At 40.4% G+C, this 26,666-nt stretch overlaps 2 protein-coding genes across 2 annotated transcripts in view; one reads left to right on the forward strand and one right to left on the reverse strand.

Moving 5' to 3' along the window:
• The first annotated feature begins 560 nt into the window (after positions 1-560).
• The window catches only part of dve (SATB1_N and homeodomain domain-containing protein dve), an 897,131-nt gene continuing 871,025 nt past the window's right edge, over positions 561-26,666 (forward strand). Inside the window, exon 1 of the mRNA XM_065222813.1 lies at positions 561-574. The gene's annotated coding sequence lies outside the window, so the exon portion shown is untranslated. The remainder of the gene's footprint in view (positions 575-26,666) is intronic.
• LOC135701867 (protein G12-like) lies at positions 23,907-24,665 on the reverse strand. Its single transcript, XM_065222805.1, has 2 exons — positions 24,097-24,665; positions 23,907-24,031 (listed from the first exon to the last, which is right to left on the reverse strand). Exons 1-2 carry the CDS (start codon positions 24,628-24,630, stop codon positions 23,927-23,929), a joined length of 639 nt encoding a protein of 212 aa, XP_065078877.1. The 5' UTR covers positions 24,631-24,665; the 3' UTR covers positions 23,907-23,926.

Raw genomic sequence — 26,666 nt, forward strand, 5'->3', positions numbered from 1 at the left:
GAGTGTCCCAGCCTTTTGCAGTTGGTACAATTATATACCCTCTGTACAAACAACCGCACCGGAAAAAAAGCACCATCAATTTTAACAAAGTTTGGGAGAACTGAACCTGCGAAAGTCACCCGGAACGAGTCTGAATGTTTATAAACTTTTTTACCGTCTAGCAAAGATGCTGAATGCAGTTGCCTTACATCCAGTATCTTCACTAGCGCGGTAGCGAATGTCGAGTTTTTAAAAGTTCCCGAGGCATGTTTCAAGTCCTCGACAGTCAGACTCGCGTCGGAGACCACGCCTTCTATCTCCACATCTCGAGAAGGGATGTAGATGTTGTACTCAACACTAAACAACTCGTGATCAGCAATTTTATTTGCCACATCATAAGTCGGTGCTTCTACACGCAGTTTGTTGAATCTTTCTTTGTGTACCAAGATTCCCGGATACTTACGCAGCAAATCTCTCGTTATGTCGAGAGTTTTCAAAGGTTTATTTTTGGGCCGAAAAAAGACAACCCATGGTCCTTTCGAAGACGGTTCATAGTATCTGGTTCGCGTAACGTAGGCATCGGAAGATGCCATAAGTGTTGCGCAAAAGCGGTGCGCAACCACTTAAGAAGGAAAAAAAAAATAAAACCTTCACTAATTAATTAATTTTAATTACTAGTAATTAAATTTTTTGCCCGACGTACGAACAAATCAAAAAGAAAAAAAAAAAAAATTGAAACAAAAAAAAACTTATATCTTCTTGCAAAAAGTTGTCTCACTATGACCCATACTCCCCTACCAGGGGTGAGAGACAGAGTCACGCGCCACGAGGCAAAATTAAACTACAATAGGGAGGCAATGGACTTGCAAAATGTATTGTCTAATACTTATGCCGGTTGTAAACAACCTATCAGCCGTTGCAGCTAGATGGTCCGTTTGCTGCTGCTGGTGGTGATGATTGGTGTTGGTGGGTCGGCACGATGATGAAAAAATGGCTTGACGACCGGATGGATTACCGGGGTGGATTAAAGCTGGATGGCAACTCCAAGGGGCTCGGCCCATGGAATTCCACTTCCTCTGTTGCACACTGGTCACTTGGGGCACCCAATGGGGGGGTGAAAAAACCGCTCGGGCGGAAAAAACACCGAAAAAAATTAGATGCCGCGCGACTGAGACCGGGACGTTGTTAACCGACTGAGTGTTCAACTAGGAATGAGCACTGGAGATGAAATGTACGTAAATATTTGATTTTTACCTAACTATACAACAGTATCCGACTGGGTTGAGGTGTTTTGAGATTGAGTGTTTGCCTTTGATTATGATGTTTACCTGGCACTGAATGCAGATGGGTGTAGAAGAAAAGGACTGTACATGGAATGCAAGAAGTGTTGGAATGTCATACGTTATTAGAACTATTTTTGTTTTAATGAGTAGCTCAGCTCCTGAGTATATGCACTGACAAACGACATGGATAGTGAATACAGGGTGTACAATAAATTCGAATACACTTTAACAATGCGTTAAAAAAAATTAAAATGGGCCGTTCCAGATCAAGTGGGTATAGAATTTTAAAAGCTTGTGGTCAATGTCACCGATTTGAGTCAAAATTGGCCAAAACGCTTATTATGGTATTCCGAACAAACGGCTTTCTTGATATTGCTTCTGGGCTACAACCCTGGGTTTTTCGATTTTTTTTTTAATTTCAACTTTCAGAAGAGATTACTCCACAACCAAATAAGTTTTCCGTGATCTTAGAATGTCAATTTGAAGGTTTTTTAATGTAGATTATTTTTTGTTATGGTAACTGCAGTAAACAGGCTGTTACAAAATGGATTTTTTATTTCTTAATATTTTGGGCTCACATTTTCACCACACTTTGGAAAACTGTTAAACTTAATGTGTTTCCAAGGAAAAATTATTAAGACAAATAGATTTTGAGATATGACCAGTCGACTGAGTTGGAGATTTAAGTTTTTGGTGGAAAATCATTGCTATTTAAAACAGCAAAAAAGGTTATCTTCCATTTAATTCCACTTAATTAATTTTGGTATCCATGACAGATACGTATTTTGACTACAATGTGCAGTCTTCATCAGTGTCATTCCCACTAAAGAACTTATCAAAATCTAACCCCCTTAAGTACTCATCCCCTAGGTAAAAAAAGTCAAGATCATAGGTATAAAAATGAAGCTACAATGTGTTGAATCGGAACCTACCTAACTAATAAAAACCAAAGATTTAAGTAAGCTAAAGGAGAAAAATCTATAAAACTCTCTAAAAAGGAAAATCCCCAAAGGCTTGGTAGCCATCATAATGAAGTAATGAAATTGCTGTTTTATTTAGCATTCCGCTAACAACCCAATTTCATTACTTCATTGCTATTTAGTTTTTTTTTAATTCCCTCACGCCGATGGCAAAATAATATTGTTATTTTATTTTTCACATGTTCAGAGCAGGATTCTCATTATATGAAATCATATTTAGTTTTTTTTTTCTGTCCATAATTTAATTGTGGTGCTAAAAGTGAAAAATACGTTCCTATGGAATACACCCAAAACGTTGTGCTTTAGAAGTACGATGAAATCAGATAGAATAGCAGACATATACAATTTCAGTTATGAATGACAACTGCTACTTGAATAATACCCTTATGTGAGTAATTAATTTATTTTTTTAGATACAATCTCAGGAACAAGAATGCTTTTTTATTATAGTTATAAAGAAAAATAAACGTTGAACCTTTATTTTTATTTATTTTTGAAAACACACTTTCCATCCATGAACGCAACTGTCATGTCCTTCTTCAGCCTGTTTACATTTGGATACACTTATAAGAATCTACAATAAAAAACCTTCAAATTGACGTTCTAATATCACGAATAGCTTATTTGGTTGTGGAGTAACCTCTTCTGAAATTTGAAGTTAAAAAAAAATCCCAAAAATCCAGGGTTGTATCCCAGAAGGATCTTGGCACTTTAAAGCAAAATCAAAAAAAGGAGTTTGTTCAGAATGCAAAAATAAGCGAAATGGCCAATTTTGGCTCAAATCGGTGACATCGACAATAGGTGGTGTACCCACTTGAGCTGGAATGACCCATATATTCTTTTCTGAGTCAATTTTTATTAGAGCAATGTTTATTAGGAACCTTTACGATATATTAGCTGAGACCACCCCCCCTTTGTGCTGAATGACGAGCTTGAGACGTTTCTCAAAAGAATCGCACGCGGCACGCACCTGGTCCATCGGCATCTCGTCCCAAATCTTGGAAATGAGCTTCTTAAAGTGGTCCATAGTGCTCACTTGATGTTCGCTCTGCTTGGCTAGCATGTAAGACCATGCATGAAAGTTCAGGGGATTAAGGTCCGGGAACCTGGGAAGTCACAAAGTCTTATCGAGAAAATCAGTCAAATTCTTCCGACACCACGCTTGGACGATATTCACCGTGTGGACCGGTGCGCAGTCCCGTTGAAAGTTAATTTGGCGTTGATTTTCACGATTTTCTCGATAAACACCAGTGGGAGCTTCCCACACCTGGATATGGCCCACCAAACCATCACCAACGCTCTGGAATCGCAGGATGCTTTGTTTGCGACGGGGGGATGCTGGCCAACGTTGGCGCCCACAACCAATCATGTTGGCCATTGTGCGGCTGTTGCAAGACAAAGAGTTTCTCTTCAGACAACACGAACTCCTGACCTGCTTGCCTCGAAAGTATCAGTTTGGCTCTGTCCAGCCTCTTCTTCGTTGAAGCCTCCGTTACCCCTTGAACCTTGCGTTTACTGAACGGCTTGTATCCCAGGTCCTTCGTCATCACGCCTTTTGGTGTGATCGACACATTCAGGTCAGCAGCGGTCTTCCGGATCGAGCGGTTCATTTTTCGACGAACCCGATCCCTCACCGCCTTGATGGCTGCTGGCATCCTCGCCAAACGCGGCCGCCCGGATCTCGCACGGTCCTTGGCCGAGCCCGTCTCCTGGTACCGACGGATGGTGGTAAAGATAAAATTCCGCTTCACGCTTCACCCCGTGGGATTTCAACCGCCGGAATATATCGACGGGTCGCTCACCTCTCTCGGTACTCCTTCATCGTGCGCGGTAAACAAACAACAAATGACAGCAATTTGACACCATGCGCATCGGTTAGCCTATATATGAGGCAAAAGCTTACACCAATACCATTACATATACTGCACATGGTGCGCACCTACACAACGACGAAAAGATGTATTCGAACTCATGTAACATCCTGTAGTAGTGAAGCTATCACTACTGTCATCTGCTCCCATGTTTGTGGAAACTGTTTAGCTAAGCCAAAAACGCGCGTGCAAAGTTTGAGAGATGGTTCATGTCTGATCTAATCTAAACATTTAATTTACATAATAAAATGCAATATGGACAATCGACCAGTGATCTCCAACCAAGCTATTCTTCTCGATAACAATTATAGGGCAATCTCAGGAATTCTAAGGCTCTGGGTTTGACAGTGACAGTGGGCCAGGCAAATATTTGATGTATGGATAAATGGAGGCAGATCTTATACCAGTAACGCACCACGAAAAGGTGATCTACCAACGTTACTGGTTAAAGATATCCAGAGAACATTAGAAAAAAAAATATAACCTTTATCTTTCAATCTCCTTTAAGCAGTTTCAGCAATATCAGATGTACTGAAATCTACCGAATTTTAATGAAAACTATAGACACATACATGTTTTGGGAACTTTACAGGAAAATTTAAAGTTTTTTAGGACAGTTGCATTTATTTGAGGGCAGAATTTCCTGAGAGGTGTGAGAACTTCAGGACAGTTCATTTAACTTCAAGGGAATTGCAGAAACTTTACAGAAGTTCGAAGAAACTCATTTCCTTAACTTCAGCAAAGTTATGAGATTTTCAGGGAAGTTCAAAAAACTTCAAAGAAGGTTTTAAAGCAGTTTGATAATTTACAGGGATGATACGAGTATTTCGAAGTTGATTGGAGAACTTCAGAGAATTCATTAGTTAAATGCAGATGTAAGTTCTGATTATATTTGAAACATTCCAAGAATTTCAGGAGTTGCCCAAACATTTCTGGAAATTCGTGTGGACTTTAGGGATGTTCTATGAATATCATGAACATTATTTAAACGTTAGAGAAGTTTCAGCAGTGCCGGTGGTGTAGTTGTAAGCTTGATTACCTCTCACCCCAGCAGGCCTGGGTTCAATCCCAGTCGGCGCCGCCGAGATGTTCTGAGGCATAACATCTCTGATCACGCCTTCCTTCGGAAGGGAAGTAAAGCCGTTGGTCCCCGGTTCATGAGCTGATGGGTCGATAAATAGGGTCCAGGTGTGGGAGCTGCCTCCCTGGCGTCGGTAGCATTGGTGCTCAGCAAGGAAAACAAATGAAGGAAAAAATAAATAAGAGAAGTTCCGAGAACTTCTTCAAAATTTAAGGAACTTCAGGTAAGTTTAGAGATTTTAAAGGAAGTTTCATGAAGTTCATGAAAGTATCGAAAACTTCAGGAAAGTTGTGGGAACTCTTTTGATTCAGTGCTCGTTAGGACAGCTCCAATTACTTCAAGTAAGCTCCGAAAACATACGAAAACTCTAGATTCGCGGGAAGTTTAATGATATTGAAAAATTAGTCATTTAGTTTTGTAGATTACAGTTTTATCATCGTCGTCCAACAAGGGTTGGTATCTTCATCAGGACTTGTTTTAGTTTAAGATTGTGAGTATGTTTGCACTGAAAGATAAATGCCTCACCTTTATATCCCCTGAAGATGGTCTTCAATGACCGAAACATTGGACATAAAACTTGGTTTATCCATCGTTAAACAAAAAAGCAAATAGGGGAAATGTATGTAATGTTGGCCTAAGTGTCCCTAATTTGGGCCCATACATAAATTCAGCAATCGACTAAATTTTCAATAGCAACCAATAATATCCATTAGTACCGTCCCAATGACGGGTTCATCTAGATTCAATTGATAAATAGCAGATTTTTAGCGATGGGCCCAATATTAGATCCATAGGCCAACATTAGAGCCATTTCCCCTATTCGCACAATTAAAAAAAAAACATGTGTAAACAAACCTTCTTATGCCCTTTTCTCGCCACCCATATGACACCAACGCAAACCATCAACATCACCGGATAGGGGAAGCTTTTCCCTTCCCGATGATGTTATTAGTTTGCGCGAGTGACCCTCGGTTGGCGAGAACAGGGCCTACAAAGGTTTGTTTACAAAAAGCTTGTATGCCCTTTTCACATGTGGCTCTTGAATTTAGTATTTATAAGTTTCATTGCGAGTTGATATCAGGCATCCCAAACACAGGCTTGATCATTCCACTGAGCTTGAAAACTTGTGGCGAAGGGGGTAAAATGAGAGTGAGGTTTGCTGCCATTCATGTTCATGTTTTCTATCACACGCCCTTACTCTCACTCTGGGTGAACTTTGAGCTTCTTGCGTCGAACAAAAAAGTCATCCGGAGTCTCGAAAAGCGAACCTCACGCAAATCATTCTCTCGATGAAGTTCACTCTCCCTCTCTCTCGAGGAGTTTTTGTTTACTTCTTCCATATTCCTGCCGCCACTCACTCGAGGTGAGAGCTGGCTAAACTCGCAGGACAAGAGTATTTTAAAACCTGCAGTGAGTTTGAGGATTTTCAACAAGCCTGCCCAAATAACATTGAAAGTTTTTTTGTGGTTTTAAATCATTCTACTAGTCCAAACCATGGTCTACAGAATTCACAGAAAACCAAAATTGATACTATGGAAGATTACCCGTACACTAGTTTTAATTATGGGGAACTAAATTGTGTACAGTATGAAATAACAATTATGGGCGCTCCTTAAAGAGGGCACACCTGTGAAAATCAGTGAGTAACCAGCTCTAAACTTACCACGACAGCACTGTTTCTGACGTCATTTTGGTTTGCGTTTCTGTGCTACGATTAATTTACCTTGACCTGATAAAGGGTACAACAAACAGGGTATCGTAAACTTAATAAATTAAAAGAATTTATTTAAAAATAAAAATATGTTTGCAATTGTCTGCATACTGTCTAAATTCGTTCGTAGTTGCTACTCTATGATTGTCCATATAGGGTAGGTGTTCCAGTAATGTGTACCTATAGTTGCGGTAGGGGGGCTATGGCGGAATAATAATGGAAAACCGAATAATTTTATTTTGCATCGGTAGCTCTCCTAAAATCAAGCAGATTTGCATATATTTCAAACTCAAAATTAACCCAAAATTGAAGGAAAATATGTAATTGTCCTTAAGATTTTGAGTGTTTTTTTTTTAGAGTTCCAATAATAGTGGAACCCATGAGAAACCAATACATGCCACTATTATAGGAACCAGAGTTAGCAACTACCACAACTACTGGAACAGGGTTCCTATGAATGGTTTATCAAAAAAACATACAATTTATTCACGATGTAATATTTTTCTAGCAAACTAGAGATTGAAAGCTGTAATGTGTATACCTAGAACATATATTTATTTTATAATTAATAAAATGGCTTAGTTCCACTATCACTGGTTCACCTACCCTACAGTGAAATGTGCACAAAGAACCATGTGAATAGGATTAGCAATCCATTCTCAGTATGCGCCTCCCACGTCCTTATGGTCATCGGGGACGGAAATGATTGTTAGTTTGACAGCCGTTGCTGCTAGAGACCGAGAAAACTTCTGCAAATCCACGGTTGTCACAGGAAGAGCGTTTTTATTAGTAGGAAGGGTGAATTAAATCTGTATTCACTTTGGAAAGTGATGGGATCTTCCAAAGCACGAGAGGCAAATGATGCGATCCTATCAACTCAGGAATGTAAATGGGCTTGATCTATAATCTTATGATCAGTAAGTAAACACGGTCACCGTGCACCTTTTATCACAACAAACTACGATCGACTATCGATTAAGCACCGATCCCCGTAAGCAGTTAACAATCAATGAGGTAAATACAAGGTGGGGAGCAACGCATATTGCCATAGTGTTAGTAGGGAAACAAAACGAAAACAATGTGAGGACAGGTTTGGTGACGTCACTATTTGAAACTGGATATTCAGTTGTTATGAAGGAAATTGTGTTTGCTGGTAGTTATTCAATTTAATGTGATTGAATATCACTCAAAATTTTGCAATGGTTCCAGAGCAGCGATTTTCAAATAAACCATTTGTGGGATAGTTCTATCAAGGTGGTTGCCCGTCGTTTATGATACCTATTTGTTTATTAGGGTACGTGTTTACCCTGGGGAAAGTGCTATGAGTCTGCCTTATAACCTTATAATCAGATCACACCATTGGTTAATAAATTCAGGTTTTGATTAGTTTCGAAGTGCTTACTTCCTTTGACGTTACTTAATTTGGATTTGAAGGACACATTTTTCCTTAAAGTTGTACATGTGATCATTTTGCCCCATACTGATCATCTTACCACGTAAGTAAAAAAAAGAATAGGCTGAAAATGTAATTTTCCTGTGAATTTATGTTTTATTTTTGTTGTGGAATCCCATAGCAGGATTATATAATTAGTTTCAGGTCAGTATTGTGGAATTGTATTCTACTTACGTTAGAATGGTCATCTTGGTCCACTTTTCTACTTGCAAGAACGAATAAGTTTGTATTTAATGTGAATTTCTTTTTTTCAATTTTGGTAGTAAGTATATTGATTTATCATGGATATATGCAAAAGGTATATTAAAATAAGAATCATTTAGTCGTTTACATTTATGATGGCAACTTATATACTAGTTAATAAAATGCTTCAGTTTTTTTGAATTCTTACTCACTATTGCACTTCTTTGATCCACTTTTGTGGGTTTTTAGCCTACGGTTTTTAGCTTTTTGTAATTTGCTTTCCAGTATTTGTTTCTTCATATGACGCACTCAAATTGCAACCCTTTTTCTGGCATAGTTTTTAAGTACATCTTCTGGCAACTGCGGAAATTGATTTCTAAATTTTCGCAAAGTCCTTTCACTTACATTTTTTTTTCTTTTTAAAGCCAATTTCACTTCCTTCTGGTCCAATGTTATGCATCCAGTTGAAACAAGAATCGAGTTGCTCTCCAACTTCCAACCATTCCTGAGATGGCATCACCAACCCTCCATGCGAAATATCCTGAACGTAGTTTTCCTTATTCATTCCTGGATCGTTTCCATCTTCTAGCTGGTACGTGAATGATCCTAAGTTGGGATGATCCTTGGTTTGAGATTTGGCTATGTAACCCATGGCATATTCAAAGCCGTCAGCTTCCTCGAGATTCCGTAATTTGGACTCATGAACAAATGGATTTAAATTTTCGTCGTCACTAGAATCACTTTCATCACTATTCGATTTTCCGGAATCAATTTTAGCTTTACGGAACACCTTTGCGATAAGATAATCCTCTTCTATCAAAATATTCTGTGTATTTTGGTTGACTTTAACTTGCTTTGACAAGCCTTTTCCAAGAATCATCAGTCTTAAGCGGTCCAGGGCTTGCAGGGGTGATGGGTGATCATGTGTGCCTCCGTTGAGGCGAACCGTTGCGAACTCATTCTCTACACAATCTTGATTGACTTTATAAGTCATGATAAAACCATCTTCCAGATTAGGCATTGTACGCACCTCAATCAACAGTTTTCTAGTTGACTCGATAGAAATTAGGATTGCTTGCTGAAATAGCTGGAAATATCGAATTGAATATTATTAAATTGTGTTAGTTTGTTAATCTAAAAACTTACCTTCATATTCGCACAAGCAGGAAGACAATGCTTCTCCAATACTCGTATATCCAGCATCATTGCTTCCATATTGTCTTGAATCTGATTTTGAAGTTCCAATTCCATTCCGTAACATTTCTTTGATGGTATGTTTTGCTTCAGGCTATATGAGTTCATCAAATCGAACCATTTGTCTACGGTTTCAATTACCTCCGCCAGCAGGCAAGCTTCCTCGGACTGACCGAAGTGTCTTCTTAAATTAATTACCGTGGTATGGCTTAATAGCTGGGCAGCCAATCTCACGTTTTGCCGTTCTGAGCCATGAACAGATAGATGTCTAAAAGACAATTAAAAACTTACCATTCTTTAACAGTATGTTTCGTGCCTTGCTTGCTGGCATCACCATATTTTGGATGGTGGCATTATTTTTAAAGCACTCATTGGAAAAATGCTGCGAGCAAATATACAGGGTTTTTCAGTCCACAAAATTTGACCCAGTGGGACCGCGCTTTACCGTCCTTCGGAAACACATGGAAGCTCACTGTTCTTTCACTTATTTCAGCTTCCGCAGAAGAAAACAAGCACACATTCACTGCACACTTCGGCATTATTAACGAGAGATTCACTGGCTGAAACGATTGAAACAGATAACTTACACCGAGCAGCGATGAAAAAACTGATAGTATCAAAACGTAAACACAAATGGTGACGTAGGCAACGCGAGAGGAAAAAGTAAACAACACTAATCAGCTGATCTATTTGTGTGTATTAGTGCGGATTTCCTCACCTTTGTATAAAGCTCATTGGTTAACAATGTTTTCCAAACTGGATCAAGCGTACACACTGAATTAAGATCACCAAAGTCGATAAAATGTTAGCGGGTTTTTGAACAGCTGGAATAGTCGGTAACATTTCAAATGGCCGTTACACGTAAGAAATAAATAAAATCGATGATGGTTTTTATCATTAAATTATTTTAACCGAACAAAGCCTGTTTAAGTTCAGAATAGATTTTTTAACTTTTACCGATCAGCTCCGTGATTAAAAAAATACCGAACGGTGGTGGCCTGGATCAGTGTGTACGTCATACTTTCTAAACTTTTACCGTACCATTCCACTCGAGTTCTATAAGTAATCGAGTAATTTTCTACAATAAAGCCTATACGTCATATATTACCGATCATCATTTGATCTAGAAATGACTTAAATAAAAACAAATGTTTCTAACTCTTTCCATGCTATACATGCTTTCCAGAATTCCAAATTATGCTTCAAAATGAGCAAACGCTAAAATCATCATACGTACATAAACCGCAAAAACCGAACAATAAATCACTCGCGATCGAGGTTATCCCGCCAGGTAACAAACGGAAATCTTTATGCTCAAATTACAAGAGGGAAGGGGTTGAGCTTGCGTTAATTATTGTTGCATAGGGGGAGGGGGCAGTATTGGGAAATTTTATACAACCCCTATATCATTAACATAATAAAAACTTTTCAAACTGTTATTTGACATTTGGAGATGTCCCAAAATCCAGATTGTTTGCATTACGTAGTATGTGTACCGCGCCCAACAATCATGAACTCATCAAATCTATCCACGATCAATGTCCAATGTTGTGGATTCATACAAAGTGAATTCAAATTGTACCGCCTTTGCATTCATTTTTTTTTTTTCAGAAAAGGCAGAAAACGATCGGGAACTCCTAAAACAATCATCAACAATAATGACAGAAAACTCCTACCGGTAGTGTACGCGTAAAGACACCCAAGTGACCCCTAGATGCAACCGAAAAAGCATCAACACATATGATGCAACGTACAACCATTTTCCCCCCTACTATTTGATGACGACAATACAATCAAGATTCTGTTTGTTTGGTCACTTGATGATAAACTCCTTCCCCCTGCCAGATTGTAGTCCTACGAACTGGCCAAATGGATGCAAATTCCATGCTTCTAAAACCGGAAAATCTTTGTTCCTCTGTTTGCATTGAACCCTTATCGAATTGTTTATCGAAATACTAGCAGAACACAACCTATTGCCATGGTGCTTCTGTACAGGTCCTACAATCATCATACGATGCTAGGTTCGGAAATTTGAATTGCGCCGAATCCCTATGGGAGCTTTTCTTTGGATGCGAAATAAAATCCAATCAACGGTGAACTTAACAGCAAACAGTAAATCTGGATTTTATTTGTGCTTGCAATTAAATTGATTCGTTCTCACAGGATTCTGAACGGTAAACTATAGCAAGCTTATTTGTCCCAACAACATTTAATAGGAAATATTTACAACTAGAAAGCAAGCATTCATTGAAAAAGAACAACAAGCTGAGCTGAATCCATGTTGACATTAGGAAAATGAAAAACAGAAAGCCAATTAGTAGTGCGTAGGAAACTTTCCTCGGCCAACGACATGAAAGCACCCAGGTACAAAACCGTACAACATCGATCCGTAGCTAATTAATTTTCCGTAATTTTAAGAAAATAAAAAAAGCTGAAGATTAACATTTCCGTTCCCTGCCCTGGCCCTCGACCGTACAACATTCGATGGCATAAGTATTCTTTGGAAAATTAAAATCCAAACCGTGTTCAATTAACGTTAATGTCTTGTGCGCTCTCTCTCTCTCTCTCTCTATCTTCATGAAGGTCCCGATTTCCACTTCTTTGGCATCCACCAAAAGAAGATACAAAGATACGGGTATCGACAACACAGAACATTTTCCAGCAATCATAAGGTATCCTGTTTCTTTTATGGGAAAATAAAAATTTAACAAACATATTTTGCTTCTTCTTTCACTGCGAAGGGACTATGTGTTCGGTGAGTCAGTCGTTCCTTCTAAACGGTCATTACTTCTTGATATTTGCCAATGGATAGGGAGGAAGTTTTCAGCTCTTATGAGGGTACACTTACGGTATTTCGGAAAATGAACTTGTTGGTCTCATGTGCCGGAGCAATTATATTTAATTTCTCGATTTTTACGCCAATAGCCCCAGCTTCTGCTTTTGGGAGGGGATCGGAATTATGGGTAGGTATGTAGAATCATTTGATTTGCATATGGCATGTGGCGTCGGGATAGGTATTTTTATAAAACTGCTCAGGGAGTGTTTTGCATTAATTTAATGACTAAATTTTCAAGATCTTACATGTGCCCCCAAGGAAGATGAAACAATATAATCATCTCTTGATCTGGTGTAATTGTATACTACCGTATGCCTGATAATGTTTGCACCATTGAGCAATGTCAAAATAAAAAAAAAATCCGAAAAATTTCGTTTTCGAGTTTTTTTTATTTATTCAAAAGGAGGGAGAGTCTTAAACTATGTCAATCATCGATCGAGTTTCCACTTGCTGCAATTACGGCCTCCACATGCTTCCGGAATGCACGGCAGGTTCTAATAATGTAGTCTGGATCCATTCTCTCCAGGTACGGGTCAATGTTTGTCTGAGGCTTGCTGTACTCGTGTAGCGTTTAGAACAGGCCTTGGCCTTCATGACACCACATAACATATCAAGACCAACAATTGAAAAGGGCCTAAGACTGAAATGTAAACAAATCGTTTTATAGCTTTATTCGATGGACCATGAATAGCTTTTGCTACATAATTAAAATCACTTATGAAAATAATTTGATTGAAAAAATATTTAGCATTTAAAAAAGGGCTTATGATGCCAACGGATTTTTTTTGATAGGGTCTTTTTAAATGTAAGATTAACCTGTTTTTTATCTGTTTGACACTGTTGCCCTTGCAACAGGCATTCGAATCTCGATTCGTCAAATTCAAATTGAACGTTTGCAGTCAAAACTTTGGTGATATTTAACGATGGAGTTCTCCCGAGGAATCGAATTAATTCTAGGTAAATATAGTCAGTAATGTAACATGTGCTTAACTATTGACATTCTCCAATTTATTTTTAAGCTGCGGCTGTAGAACTAGATGAGGATGAACATGGGGAGCACTTGGAGACGCTCGACGCTGCAAATATGTCAGTTGCGCGATACGAGGAGGTATCCCATCGCAGTTTCTCATCTCAAAGCTTCAACGCCAATGAAAACTTTTCTGGATCCACGATGGTCAGTGGCTCTGGATTTATCTCGTACCATGACCAACAATGAGTCACCTTTAAATTTTTCGATGAGAGACGGTGACTTGGATGTGTCCTCTGAACCGTTGGATCTTGTGGTTACTAAAGCAATTGAAAGCGCTATCAGGCCTCCTCCGGGCTGCCCTATTAATTTAAAAATAAATTTATCAGATCTTGTGGTACCGGACAACAAATTCGACCCCGAGAATACAGAGGCAGTTGCAATATCATGCAATGTGGATCAGTTTGATAGTCGATGCGATCCTCTGAACATCTCTTATAGAGAATTAGTCCAACCCTCGTGTAATGTGGAAAAACGCGTCGGTGTCATCAACAATGAAACCAGAACTCCTGTAATCTCAGTCGCTTCTGATGCTACGGAAGGTGGCCTGGTTGGCGAAGTTCATGGAAGTGGTCCTAGGGTTAATCTCACTCGCAGTGAAATCATGGGCATCAAGCAAGGCACAGGACAGGCGAATAATTCAAATTGTGACCCTGCTTCTTCTGATAGCTCTGAATCAGACAACGGCGATGATGGTAAGTTTGGAGATGCCACCATGATAAATGACTTCTCTATCTACGAATATTTTGAACCATACCGCAACGAATCCATAACCTAAAGAAGACCAAAAAAACTGCTAAGGGCGAGCAGCAGTTCAAGGCAAACTGGCTTTCTGCGGCGAAGAAGGTGGACAATGTGGCTGTACAAAATCTGATGGCAGGGGTCAAGCGTAAGGCCCGGCAATTCGGATTTGGAAAAGCGGAAGCCTAACTGAATATTTTTCCTGAATTTTATACTAATTGAACTTGAAAAAGAAATTTAATTTGATTTTTTAAATAAACGATTTCACCGATTTACACGCGTTTTCCCTTGACCAAATTTTGACCGTATCACCCTTTAAATATCATAAATTGATGAGTTCAAGAGCGCTAAGAAGACATAGAAATATAACCCACATTAGAAATGTTTTTATAGAATTGACTACCCCCTTGATCTCCTTTCTCATTTTACAGCTGGTATAATCAGTTTGACAGATCGATGTCCTACTATACCACTTGAAAGCACTGAAATGGGGTCGATTTTTATTACCGAGTTCCACATATGTTATGTGATGACACGCCACGGATTTAGATCGGGGCTGGATGGCGGCCACATATCCTTCGCCCAGAACGGAAGATGTTCCTGCAACCACTTCTGAGTGCGGTTCGCGGTGTGGCACGGAGCCCCATCTTGTTGAAATACAATATTTGGCTTCGGACCGTACTGTTCTTTGATCCACGGAAGAACATACTTACTTAAAATCCCGATGTAGACCTCCGTGTTGATCTTGTCGCCTTTTGGAATGAACACCAGGTCCATTTTTTTTGCCATCGGAAGCCACCAATCCAAACACCATAACGCTAGCAGGGTGCTTGGTCAGATACACGTTCTTGTGCTCTTCGGCCACGTCTTTTACCGGAAGAGAACTAATGTACCGGTCGGTTCTGGAATTTGATACGGGATCGACGGTAAACATGCTCTCGTCGGTAAACTGGATTACCGGATTTTTTCGCTTAAGGAAGTTCAAGATTTTCTTGCATCGTTCGACTCGTAGCTCCTGGATGCGGTTGGTAATCATGTGAGTTTTTTTTTCCGTGCCCTCGACTTCGCCCCGCAATCTTCCTTTACGATCTTCCGTGCCGTAAAGTCACTGATCCCGTGTTCCTTTGCCATTTTCCACTTCGTCATGGTGCAACTGTCAAACTAAGTAAATCATTTTCATTTATACACAGCCTACTACAGTATGAGCTATAGGTTACGTGCATGTAAAGAAAACCAAGGCATTGTATGCAGGTGAAACGGGAACCTTATTTGTACGATGGTGCAAACATTATCACGCTTACGGTATGGTGCACTATATATGGAACAAAGATCGACGGAAAATTTACTAGAATATTCTAGTAAATGTTCCAATGGACTTTGTTCTATACATGGTGCGTCATAGTCATAGTATTAAATGGTAAAAAACAGCGATTTTGCCTTCAAATGATTTCCTATGAAAATCGATGGTCCCTGCAATATCGAGTTGTGGATTATGTTTCACCATTTTTACAAATGCTCTTTCATCTACGCACGTGTTTTCGGTTCCCAATCAAGAAAAAGTGACATAAGTCGATACAATTGTAGTATAAAAGTAAACTTTGGTGCCGCCCTGTAGCGTGGGTAGATCACCTTTTCGTGGTACGTTCTGGGATGTAAGATCTACCATCGATTCCTAGTCTTAACAACTTCAAAGTAGGGGAACAGGATATTTCAGTAATCAAAGGAACACATCTTAGTCCTTGTAACTTTTAATGCCTTGTTGATAGTGATAAGACTTGGCTTTGTCCACCAAGGATGATCTTGAAACAAGGAAAAAATGAGTTAGTTAGTCTTCATCTATGTGATTCCTAATCTTCTATTCGTTGTTCCCTAGTTTGAAGTGGTTAAGACTAGGGTTATGATGCCTGGTCTTTATCGGTGTCATAGCTTATTTTTGTTGCTAAGGAATCCAATTTTGACTGACAAAGGGGCGCGCCTTTGGAGGGTGTTCCAACACTCCGAAGGGTATAAATAGCGGGACCTTTCAATTAGAATCGATTCCTTGCGATGAAGGCAAGAATGAGAACTGTATAAAATCCGAATACTCAATCATTTCTATATAGTGACGAAGTAATACGACATGCACTAAACTAAGGACACGGGATATACTACAATAGATCAAATTACTGGTCGCAGTGGTGTTAGGTCCTGAACAGAGGAAAAAAAAACTATGGTGCCACCACAAACCGTTTGTTTTTCGTTTGTCCATACGAAGCTCCATAGAAAGTTAACCCGATTTTCCAACGAACCCCGATTTCAATTCCAACCGATGCGTTAATGATGCCGTTATGATTATCTAGGTCTGATGAGCTGGGTTGAAGTTGTTCTCGGTGCCAATGTCAACGCAGCAGTTACCACATTCTATAACGTAATTTTCGGGATCACACACCGCTCCGTAGAACTCTACCTCGGACAATCAACCGTAGTGGAATGCCGAGCTTCGATAACGACGTAACATTCTTCGCAAAGTTCACTGCCGCTTTTTCCGTCATCGAACTGTAGAAAACAGGATCATTCTTCGTAGACTCAAAGCTGAGAACGAAGAATGCGTCTCTTCCTCTTTCCGTGAGTATACCTTCTGAATCAAAGATGAGATTTATTTATTTATTTATTTATTTATTATAATCTTAATTCATCTGACTTTTGGTTGTCTTAATGAATAATCTAAGTTTAAAAGGATGCTTAGTCAATCTATACATTCAGGACATTCTTCTGATAAAAACAGTTAACGGTACATTAAAATCGAAGCAAGCATAAGCATCATTAAACGCATTAGCCACGGCGCGGATAGGCTCATTCATCCCATACTGTCGGTTACGAGTCGCAAGATGAACGAAGTTACGTTGTCTCATTACTCTCTCAGGTGCGTAGAAGTAGAGCTGCCGAAGTAGTTGTGGGGAGTCAATTTCACCGATAATAATCTTAGCGGCAAAGACAGCTTGAGCATTACGTCGTCTTGTTTGCAGGGTATCAATCCCAAGCAGGCGGCAGCGGTCCCCGTATGAAGGCAAGTTAGATGCATCACGCCAGGGTAGATGACGTAGCGCGTAACGAACAAACTTCCTTTGTACACTCTCAAACCTTGCAATCCAGCAGGCCTGATAAGGGCACCAAACGACAGCACTGAACTCCAAAATAGAGCGGACCAATGAACAATACAATTCCCGCAGGCACAGCGGGTCACGAAAGTCTTCGGAGATTTTGAATATAAAACCAAGCTGTCTGTTGGCTTTGTTCAGGACGTCATTGTAATGGGGCTTGAACGTCAATGCACAGTCAAGAGTAACTCCTAAGTCTCTGACTTGACTAACTCTCTCCAAAATCTGGCCGGAGATGGAATAATCAAATCTGATCGGTTTCTTCTTACGGTAGAAGGATATCACATTGCACTTATTGATGCTAAGCGTCAAGTAGTTACGGGAGCACCAGCTTTGCATATGATCCACAATCTGTTGCAAATCCTCACAATCAGCGATGCTATTGATGATCATGTACATTTTAACGTCGTCGGCGTAGAATAGTCGGCATCCAGGTGGCAGTAGACGAGAAAGCTCATTGATAAACAACGAAAACAAAAGCGGTCCCAGATTACTTCCTTGTGGAACACCGGAGATGTTCGTGAATACTTCAGATTGCGAGGCGCCAATCTTAACGCAGAGCGAGCGGTCTGTGAGATAAGACGTGAACCATGAAATCATGGAGTCAGAAACGCCAAGTTTTTCAAGTTTGCCCAGTAATATGCAGTGGTCAACTCGATCAAATGCAGCCTTCAGATCAGTGTAAACGGCGTCGACTTGTCCACCAGAATCCATGGTCCGAACGCAAAGTGACACGAATTCAGTCAAGTTTGTCGTAACTGACCGCTTTGGATAGAATCCATGCTGAGCCGTGGAAATGTAGTTTTTGCAGGAACTGAAAAGTGCCTCGTTGATGATAATCTCGAACACTTTGGAACAGCAGCATAACGATGTGATCCCTCTGTAGTTCTGGACATTCCTTTTGTCACCTTTTTTGTGCACTGGGAACATGTACGAAAATTTCCATGCCTCAGGAAATTTGCACTCCTGCAAAGACAAGTTGAACAACTTTGCCAAGGGAGTGAGTAGCGATTCAGAGCACAGCTTTAGGACGGACGAGAGAATCCCATCCGGACCAACAGCATACGAGAGTTTCAACCTTTGAATAGCCAATTCAACAGTATGCTCATCGATTTGGAATGAACGAAAATCAAACGCATCTCTTGGAGTATCGCGGGTTGCTATTCCAACTTGGTTAGGTGATGCCGACATATCATTAAAAGAACTCATGAAATGTTGAGCGAAGAGACGACACTTTTCTGTTTCAGAGCTGGCGGATTGTTCACCGAGATGAACTGATAAAGGCAAACCGACTTCGTTCTTTTTTGAGTTAACAAACGACCAGAAACGCTTTGGGTTCCTGCGAAGAGATGCCTGTGTACGGAGCACATATCGGCGGTACAAGTATCGGTTGTATTTCCTATAATTATTACTGCTACGGTTGAACTCTTGCTTCGTGATGTATGAACGATTTCGGCAGTATCTTCGTAACGCTTTGGCCCTGTACCGTTTCAATCGACGCAGGTGACCATTAGACCATGCGGGCTTCGGCGCAGGTCGTGAAAGAGGAACAAATTCAGCCATGATATCGCAAATAGTTTGCCTGAAGTAATTGACGGCATCGTCAACACAGTCAGCTAATTCTATTGGTCGCCAGTCGACCCTGGAGATATCAGCGCTAAGTTCAGCATAATCAGCTCGTCTAAAATCGAAGGTACGAGAATCGTCGGTGCGCGCCTCAAAAACGACCTGCGGCGGAAGTTGCATCATTACATCCAGAGCAGGGTGGTCAGGATCTAGTGTGGTCAGAGGTTCAACAGCCTCCGAAACAACACATGCTGGAGTTGCAGCTTCGTTCGACAGAACAAGGTCTAGGAAGCGAGCATTTCTGTTCGATATACCATTGAGCTGCGTGAGGCTATGCAGAGAGAAGCCATCGATAAGCGCCGAGCTTGCAGACATCAAAGCAGTTTGAGGCTCAACTTGCATAGACCCATCGTCTGAGTTCCTCCATTGGAGAGCAGGCTGGTTGTAATCTCCAAGCAGTAGAGCAAAATCATTGAATCCCAAGTTAGCAACAATGGCACCGATGGAATCCACGTGGTCTTGTATGCTGCTGCTATCGTTACGACGATCCGGTGGTAGGTATATTACGCCCACGCTGACAACTCGGCTCGGCATAGTCACTCTAACCCACAGTTGCTCCAAACCATCGCTGACGGGTGAAGGGTCGATATAGCTGTTCCAACGGGTAGAAACCGCAATCAAAACACCACCTCCGCGGGTCTTCGCACTATTAGAGCCATTTCTATCAGTGCGATATACAGCAAAGGTGTCCCCGAATAGTTGCGCACTGTATATACGGTCGTCGAGCCAGGTCTCGGTCAGCACTATAACGTCATAATCGCACTCGCTTGCGACAAGAAAGAAGGAATCCACCTTGGTTCGTAGTCCTCGCACGTTTTGGTAGTAGAACCGCATACCATTAACTGCTTCTTCATTGCCAACTAGAGCAGACTCGATGACAGGAGAGAGAGCCAAGGTGGGAGATGGAACGTTGCAACTAGGGCCGCTGGAATTGGAAGACACTTCAGGAAGAGGAAATTCCACATTCGCATGGTACTTGCCTGAAGAAGCAGGCTGGAAGACCCTCTCTCTACATCCAACCACGGGTCCGGGACGACTATGATGAGCGCTGGCAGCGATAGGCAGGACCGGGCTGGCGAGATCGAGGGCTTCCACAGTGCTTTCCATGATGCGTCCTGGTTCGGTGTTTGTTGAGTCAGCAGCTTCGGTGTCTGGAGTCAGTGGGAGTCTGGAGTCACGAGAGGTGGGGAAACGCTGCAACGCAAAACGATTGAGTGCTGGTATACGAGAAGCAGAATGACAATACTCGCCTGTGATGGGAACCCGAGGGTTCCCACCGTCCACGGAAAAACGTCCGAATTCTATACCGTTGGTGACTCGGGATCTGCGCCTAAATCGCTTTCCTCGTCCGCATTCGACTTCTTCCGGTTTTTTGGCTCGTTGATGAACTCCCTGAACAGCAAACCAGATGGCCAAGTCGTGGCAAGCAGAGATTGCTGCTTTAAGGAAGGATCTAGTCCAATCTTGAAGGATATGAACGACATATTTTTGATATCCATTCCTCTCGGCACTAGACGAACAACATCGCAAGAGTTAGTCACATTCAGGCATCGCGCGACGATTTTTCGAACGTCGTCCGTTGTGACTAACGGCTGAAAGCCAGACAAATAGAGCCAAAACTTTGGGGGAGCTGGAGTGGGTGTAAGTGATGCAACCGAAAGCCCACTGAGGTCGATCGCATTCGTTCCACGATCAGTTTTAGCAGTGATAACTTGTTTCTGACCGCGATTGGCACCCAACCTAGGCCAGGAAGATGGGTTACGGACAGACAGCGGACGGGTCGACTGGTTCTGAGCCGCTGCAATACTATCCACCTTTTGACTCAGGCTTTCTACCAACGTTGATAACTGCTGAACCTGGTCTGGCAGACTGTGCGACGACGGCTCGTGCGATTTCAATTTGTCGTCTATGTAGGACCGCACGCTTTTACCATTCAGCTCATCTCGGCAGACGGGGCAAACAAACATCGCCTTTCCCTGTGCGAACAGATCTTTGTTGGCTCTGCCGCTGAAGCCACAACATTGCTGGCTAATGTGGTAGAACGTTTCACAGAAGCCACACTGCACTGGCTCGAGATCGTTGATGTCCGATTTGCATTGTCCACATTGTTTGCGCTCCATCTCTTTCTGGTAGTGGATGGTACAGAAACCAGCGGCAATAAGGAGATCAAATACACTGCACTATTGTTGGTACACAAAGCACGATATCTGTCTTCGCTTGAGAAAAAGCAATCCACTGCGACGAAAAGTATTTTCGACAAATAACCACGTCAGAATTTAACGGATCAACTGCACTTCAATAGTGGTGATAGATTTTTAACTATCGAGTGTTTTGCTGCACAATGCGGACATAAATACACGTTAGAACATACGAAAAACGGATAAATTTTGACTGACGAAAGTACAACACTAGTGCTAATGGCCGTCCAAATGAAAAACCGAATCTCTCTTCTTTCTGGTCCTTTTTCAAAAGCAGGAAAGTCGCTCAGCCATTCCCATCGGAAATGATTTTCTATGGCAGAACGAGTCACAACATCGTAGGTTCAATCGAACTCTTTGCCGAATATTTCAAATGCTGTCCCTCCGGTAGACTCTCCGGAATTTTTAAATTCCCTGTCGTCAGACGATATACGCTTCCCGAGTTCACCGTTCACCATAGAAGATGTCACCAATGCGTTGAACTCCGTAGATCCATTAAATGGTCCAGGATGGGATAAACTATCTCCCGTATTTATTCGTCGATGTGCTGAAGTACTCGAACCACTTCACAGTGGATTCATGGCTATTTGCACCGAAACTATTGAGTGTAGCATTTTGGTGCTTTGGTAGCTGCTGGGAGAACCATCCATCGTCCACATTGCAAAAATTGGGCGACTACGGTGGGCTGGGCACGTTGTAAGAATGCCGCACGACGACCCAGTGAAAATGGTTCTAGAAAGCGACCCAACAGGAACAAGAAGAAGAGACGCGCAGTGGGCAAGGTGGACCCAGTAGAAGATGACCCTTCGCAGACTACGAGGCCGGCGAACTGTGGCGATGGATCGAGTAGAGTGGAAACGACTTCTTCGGACAGCAGAGGACAACAAGGCCTTAGTCTGATTGGTAAGGTAAGTAAGCATTTTGGTGTCCTCCAGAATGATTAAAAAAATTTTGAGTACCTTATTTGCGAAGTGAAATTTTTTGCTGAAGAGAGGTATACACTCAGATAAAAAAAAATGATTTTTCATGTCTCTTTAAAATTGATGTTCATCTATGGAAAAAAATGTAGATGAAGTAATTTAAGAATATTTGTAGAAGGCAAAAAAATTCTATCTCTCAAGTGGACGATGTTATAGGGTGAAAATGGAGTACAAACGGTAGTACCCACTTAAAAGTGTTTTTTTTTGCCATAACTTTTTTGTTTCACCATGTTTTTTTTTAATGTTCTGAAAAGTGCTTTATAAATGCACATTTGTGCAAAAATAAGAAACCTAGTTTTAAGGATTTGAGTCCTTTTTATAATTTTTAGCTTTATGTTTAAAGGGGTGGCATCAGCAGCTAATCTCAATGATATATCGTCCAGCAACTTATACTCTACTGTTAAATATGCAATTCTTAAGGGGATCCAAAGGGAAGGTTAATGAATTTTCAAATAAAGCACCACAATGTTCCTCACTGCTCATGTACAACCGTTTTTGCTCCATTTTCACCCTTAAACTTCGCCCACTTAGAGACAGAACATTTTCGTGTTCGAAAAAAAAATTCTTAAAATGGCTTTACCTACAATGTTTCCATAGATGTTCATCAATTTTAACAAGACATAACAAAGTTATATTTTTTGTCTGAGCGTATAGCCCCCTTAAGCACAAATTTTCACTACTCAACTAAAGAACTAAAAAAATAAGAAACGTTGTGGAAGACATCAAAATGCTACACTCAATAGTTTCGGTGCAAACAGTCATATCCCACTATTTTTGATTTCGTCCCATTGGGCACCTGCTTGTTGGTTATTCAACCTTTCACTATTGGAAGCTGTCTTCCCGGACGCATGGAAGTTGTCTGCGGTTACACCCATACACAAGGCCGGAAACATTCATCTTTCTTCTTCTTCTTCTTCGCATTTCAAGCTTATTGTATATCGCATATTTCCTTATAGCGTGCTCTCAACTTTGTGTTCTAGATGCACTTCCACAGTTATTAACTGAGAACTATCGATGCCTGTACCATTTTTGCATTGGTATAATTGTGAGGCAAGTCCAATCATACTTCTATGCCCAGCGAAGTCGAGACATTTTCCAACCTGAAAAATTCCTAGACCGGACTGGGAATTGAACCCAGCCACCTCCAGCATGGTCTTGCTTTGTAGCTGCGCCTTTACCGACTGAGCTAAGGAAGGCCATTCATAGCGTTGAGAATTACAGACCCATTTCTATTCTTTGCTATTTAGCAAAGACGCTCGAGCTTTTGATTCACGATAGAATGTACTCTGTTGCTAAACCCATAATTTCTCAATATGAAGAATCGTTCTACCGCTCCGAATCTGATGAGATATGCAACCAAGAACGACACATCAACTCATGGACCGGGGACCAACGGATTTACTTCCCTTGCTAAGGAAGGCATGATCAGTGATTTTATGCCCCAGAAAATCCCGATGGAGCCGACTTGGATTGAACCCAGGCCTTTTAGAGTGAGAGGCAGTCACGCTTACCACTACACCACCGGCTATCGCTGTATTACCTTTCTCGTTTCATCCACGGATTAATGTCCGACACTAGTAACGGTAAACTTTTTATTACCTGAGAATGTCTCATATTATAGTCTTAACTTAGCTACCATAGATTTACTAGAAGCCCCACCCAAAGAATCCTTGAACAAGTTCAAAGAACTTATCAACATCGACTCCATGATCTCGCAGTTTTTGGAACAATGATTGCAGCTCGGTAGAATTCTGTAGATGAATCGAAATCAATAGTTAAGTAAGCAAATCTTTTTTCAAATACATTTAACACTTACACCAGCAAACTCCACCAGTTTCTCAAAATCAGTGCTTTTTAGCTTGTCGAAGAACGCCTTAAATTCAGCACTGGTTTCCAGCTTGTGCTCAAACAGAGCCAACAGTTCGTCTTTCGGAAGTTGAGCCAGTACATCATCAATCAAGTTGTTCAAACCTCGAGTGCTGACCGATTGACGCATCGACACACCAGGTTTGATCGGATTCAAACCCAGCAGATCTGCCAAATCGTTGAAGAATGCATACGCATCAACACCTGCCTGTTCCAAATAATCCAACACATCGCGTACTTCCTTGAGGGCAAACACTTGATCCCAGATGGTGGAGAACTCCGGTCCCAGCAGGTACTGCAGTGCTTCCTGGACCTCCTTATCGGTGAGGATGTATTTCAATGCCACGTCTATGATTTTATCGAACGGCAGTAGTTCGACAAACTCATCGAAATCATCCTGCAGGGTCCGGGGGCTTGGTTCACCGGATGTCGTTGAGATCAGAACAATGGCAGCGAATGCGATGATTACCGCGAGTAGCTTCATAATTGATTGCTAATTTGATTCGAACTGGACCAGACTATTGACGGTGATATGAGTGATGCTTCCATAGCCACAGGGTGGACAATTTATAGTGCAAGCTGCTAATCAGGGCCGTATTTACGGTAGGGCTAAAGCCAGGGCCCTCAAACTGGAGAGGGCCCCCATCTTGCAGACAGGTGGTAAGAATTTTACATTATGTACAGCAGGCCTGAACATACTCATTACAGCTAAAATACTGCTTTTCTAAATAATGAAACTATGTGATATTATAATAATAATACATATTTAATACATCTTTCAAGATATTTTAATCAAATTTATGTATTGGCCCAATGTCACACCACATAAGGTTTTACATTTATCTAATTATCAATTATATCCAGACAATCGTAAATATATTTTTGATGAATATATTCAAATGCTTTAAATTGATTTCCTTCCTTAAATGTGAATGTTGTAAGGTAGGGAATGAAATGAATTTTTTTAGTGTAAATATATTGACTTCACGAAGAGAAACAGTTACTTAAATGAAAGATGTCTGAAAATATACAATCGCCCAAATCTCAGTAGTAGAGATGAACTAGCCTTCGACTAAAAATCTTTATAATAAAGATTAAAAAAATGTGTCATGCACAAACTTTACCTTCTCTTCTTTTATCTTACATATAAAAATTAGTATTATAATGTCTCATAGTTTCATAATTTCGAAAAGTAGTATTTTAGTTACAATGAGTATGTTTAGGCCCGATTTACAGTGCGTGTCAGAGTAATAGAGTTCAGCTAAAATAATTCTGTCACTAAAACGTTTGTAGCTCTTAATCAGTTTGCATGATATTTGCAGAGCTTTTAGACATACTAGTGTCTCGTAGTACTACATAGTTTCACACAATTATAATGACAAACTACTGCGATTTTTTTTTTAAGTCTTCATTATAGAGATTTTTAACCAAAGGCTAGTTCATCTCTATTACTGAGATTTGGGCGATTGTATAATTTCAGACATCTTTCATTTAAGTAACTGTTTCTCTTCGTGAAGTCAATATATTTACACTAAAAAATTTCGTTTCATTCCCTACCTTACAACATTCACATTTTAGGAAGGAAAACAATTTAAAGCATGTAATTATATATTCATCAAAAATATATTTACGACTGTCATGGAAATAATTGATAACTAGATAAATGTAAAACCTTATGTGGGGTTACATTGGGCCAACACATACATTTGATTAAAATATCTTGAAATTTGTAAATGCACACTTTGTTATCATTACAATTTTCTTGGTATGTATTGCTAAAGATCGTGTGAAACCCTCGTCTATCCACATAAAAGTATGTTCAAAATGCCTGTGGATATTTTTAAAAACGTGTTTTTGCTTCTATTGATGTCACTTTACTTAACAGCACTATTTAAATAAAACAAATGGTTAATGTTATAAACACTTTACTCCAGGAGTTCAAGAAACATATTCTAGTCTTAATTTTTTGTGTATTCAAGATATTTGCATCAATAAAACAAATCAATTTTGGCCTTTGTAGATAACATTTGACCAACATAAAAGTCTGGATGACAAAAACAAAGCGATTAGCCATTTAGTCAAGCTTCTGCTATAAGCTAGCAATTTGTCCCAACCCAACTGAATCTTTTGCTCCCAAAAACCAAATACATGCCCTAGTCCCAAAATTTAATAGTCCTTAATCTATTCCTTCCAATCCTAAATAATTGATTGCTCAAATTCCTCTGAAATAATTACTAGATTAAATTTCATGTATCAAAAACCTTATCAATAAAACCGATAAAAAAGCAAATTTTAAAAATTAATGAAAAAACTAATTGATTTGATATTCACTTTGAAAATTTTAGAGGCTTATTCCCAAGTAACAACAAACCCGATAAAGGCCCTTTTTACAATTTAAAGCAGACATACGGCTGATATAAAACTTGGAGGCCCTATATTAACATTATATTGCAAAAAGGGCCCTCATCGGGCTGTTAGCGGGTTTCGTAGTTACTTGGGTTCCTGTCTAAGGAGCAGAGC

The sequence above is a fragment of the Ochlerotatus camptorhynchus genome, unplaced genomic scaffold, assembly GCF_037179485.1.
Source record: "Ochlerotatus camptorhynchus isolate MF236.1 unplaced genomic scaffold, CSIRO-AGI_Acam_v1.1 ptg000178l, whole genome shotgun sequence".
NCBI classification, from domain to species: Eukaryota; Metazoa; Arthropoda; class Insecta; order Diptera; family Culicidae; genus Ochlerotatus; species Ochlerotatus camptorhynchus.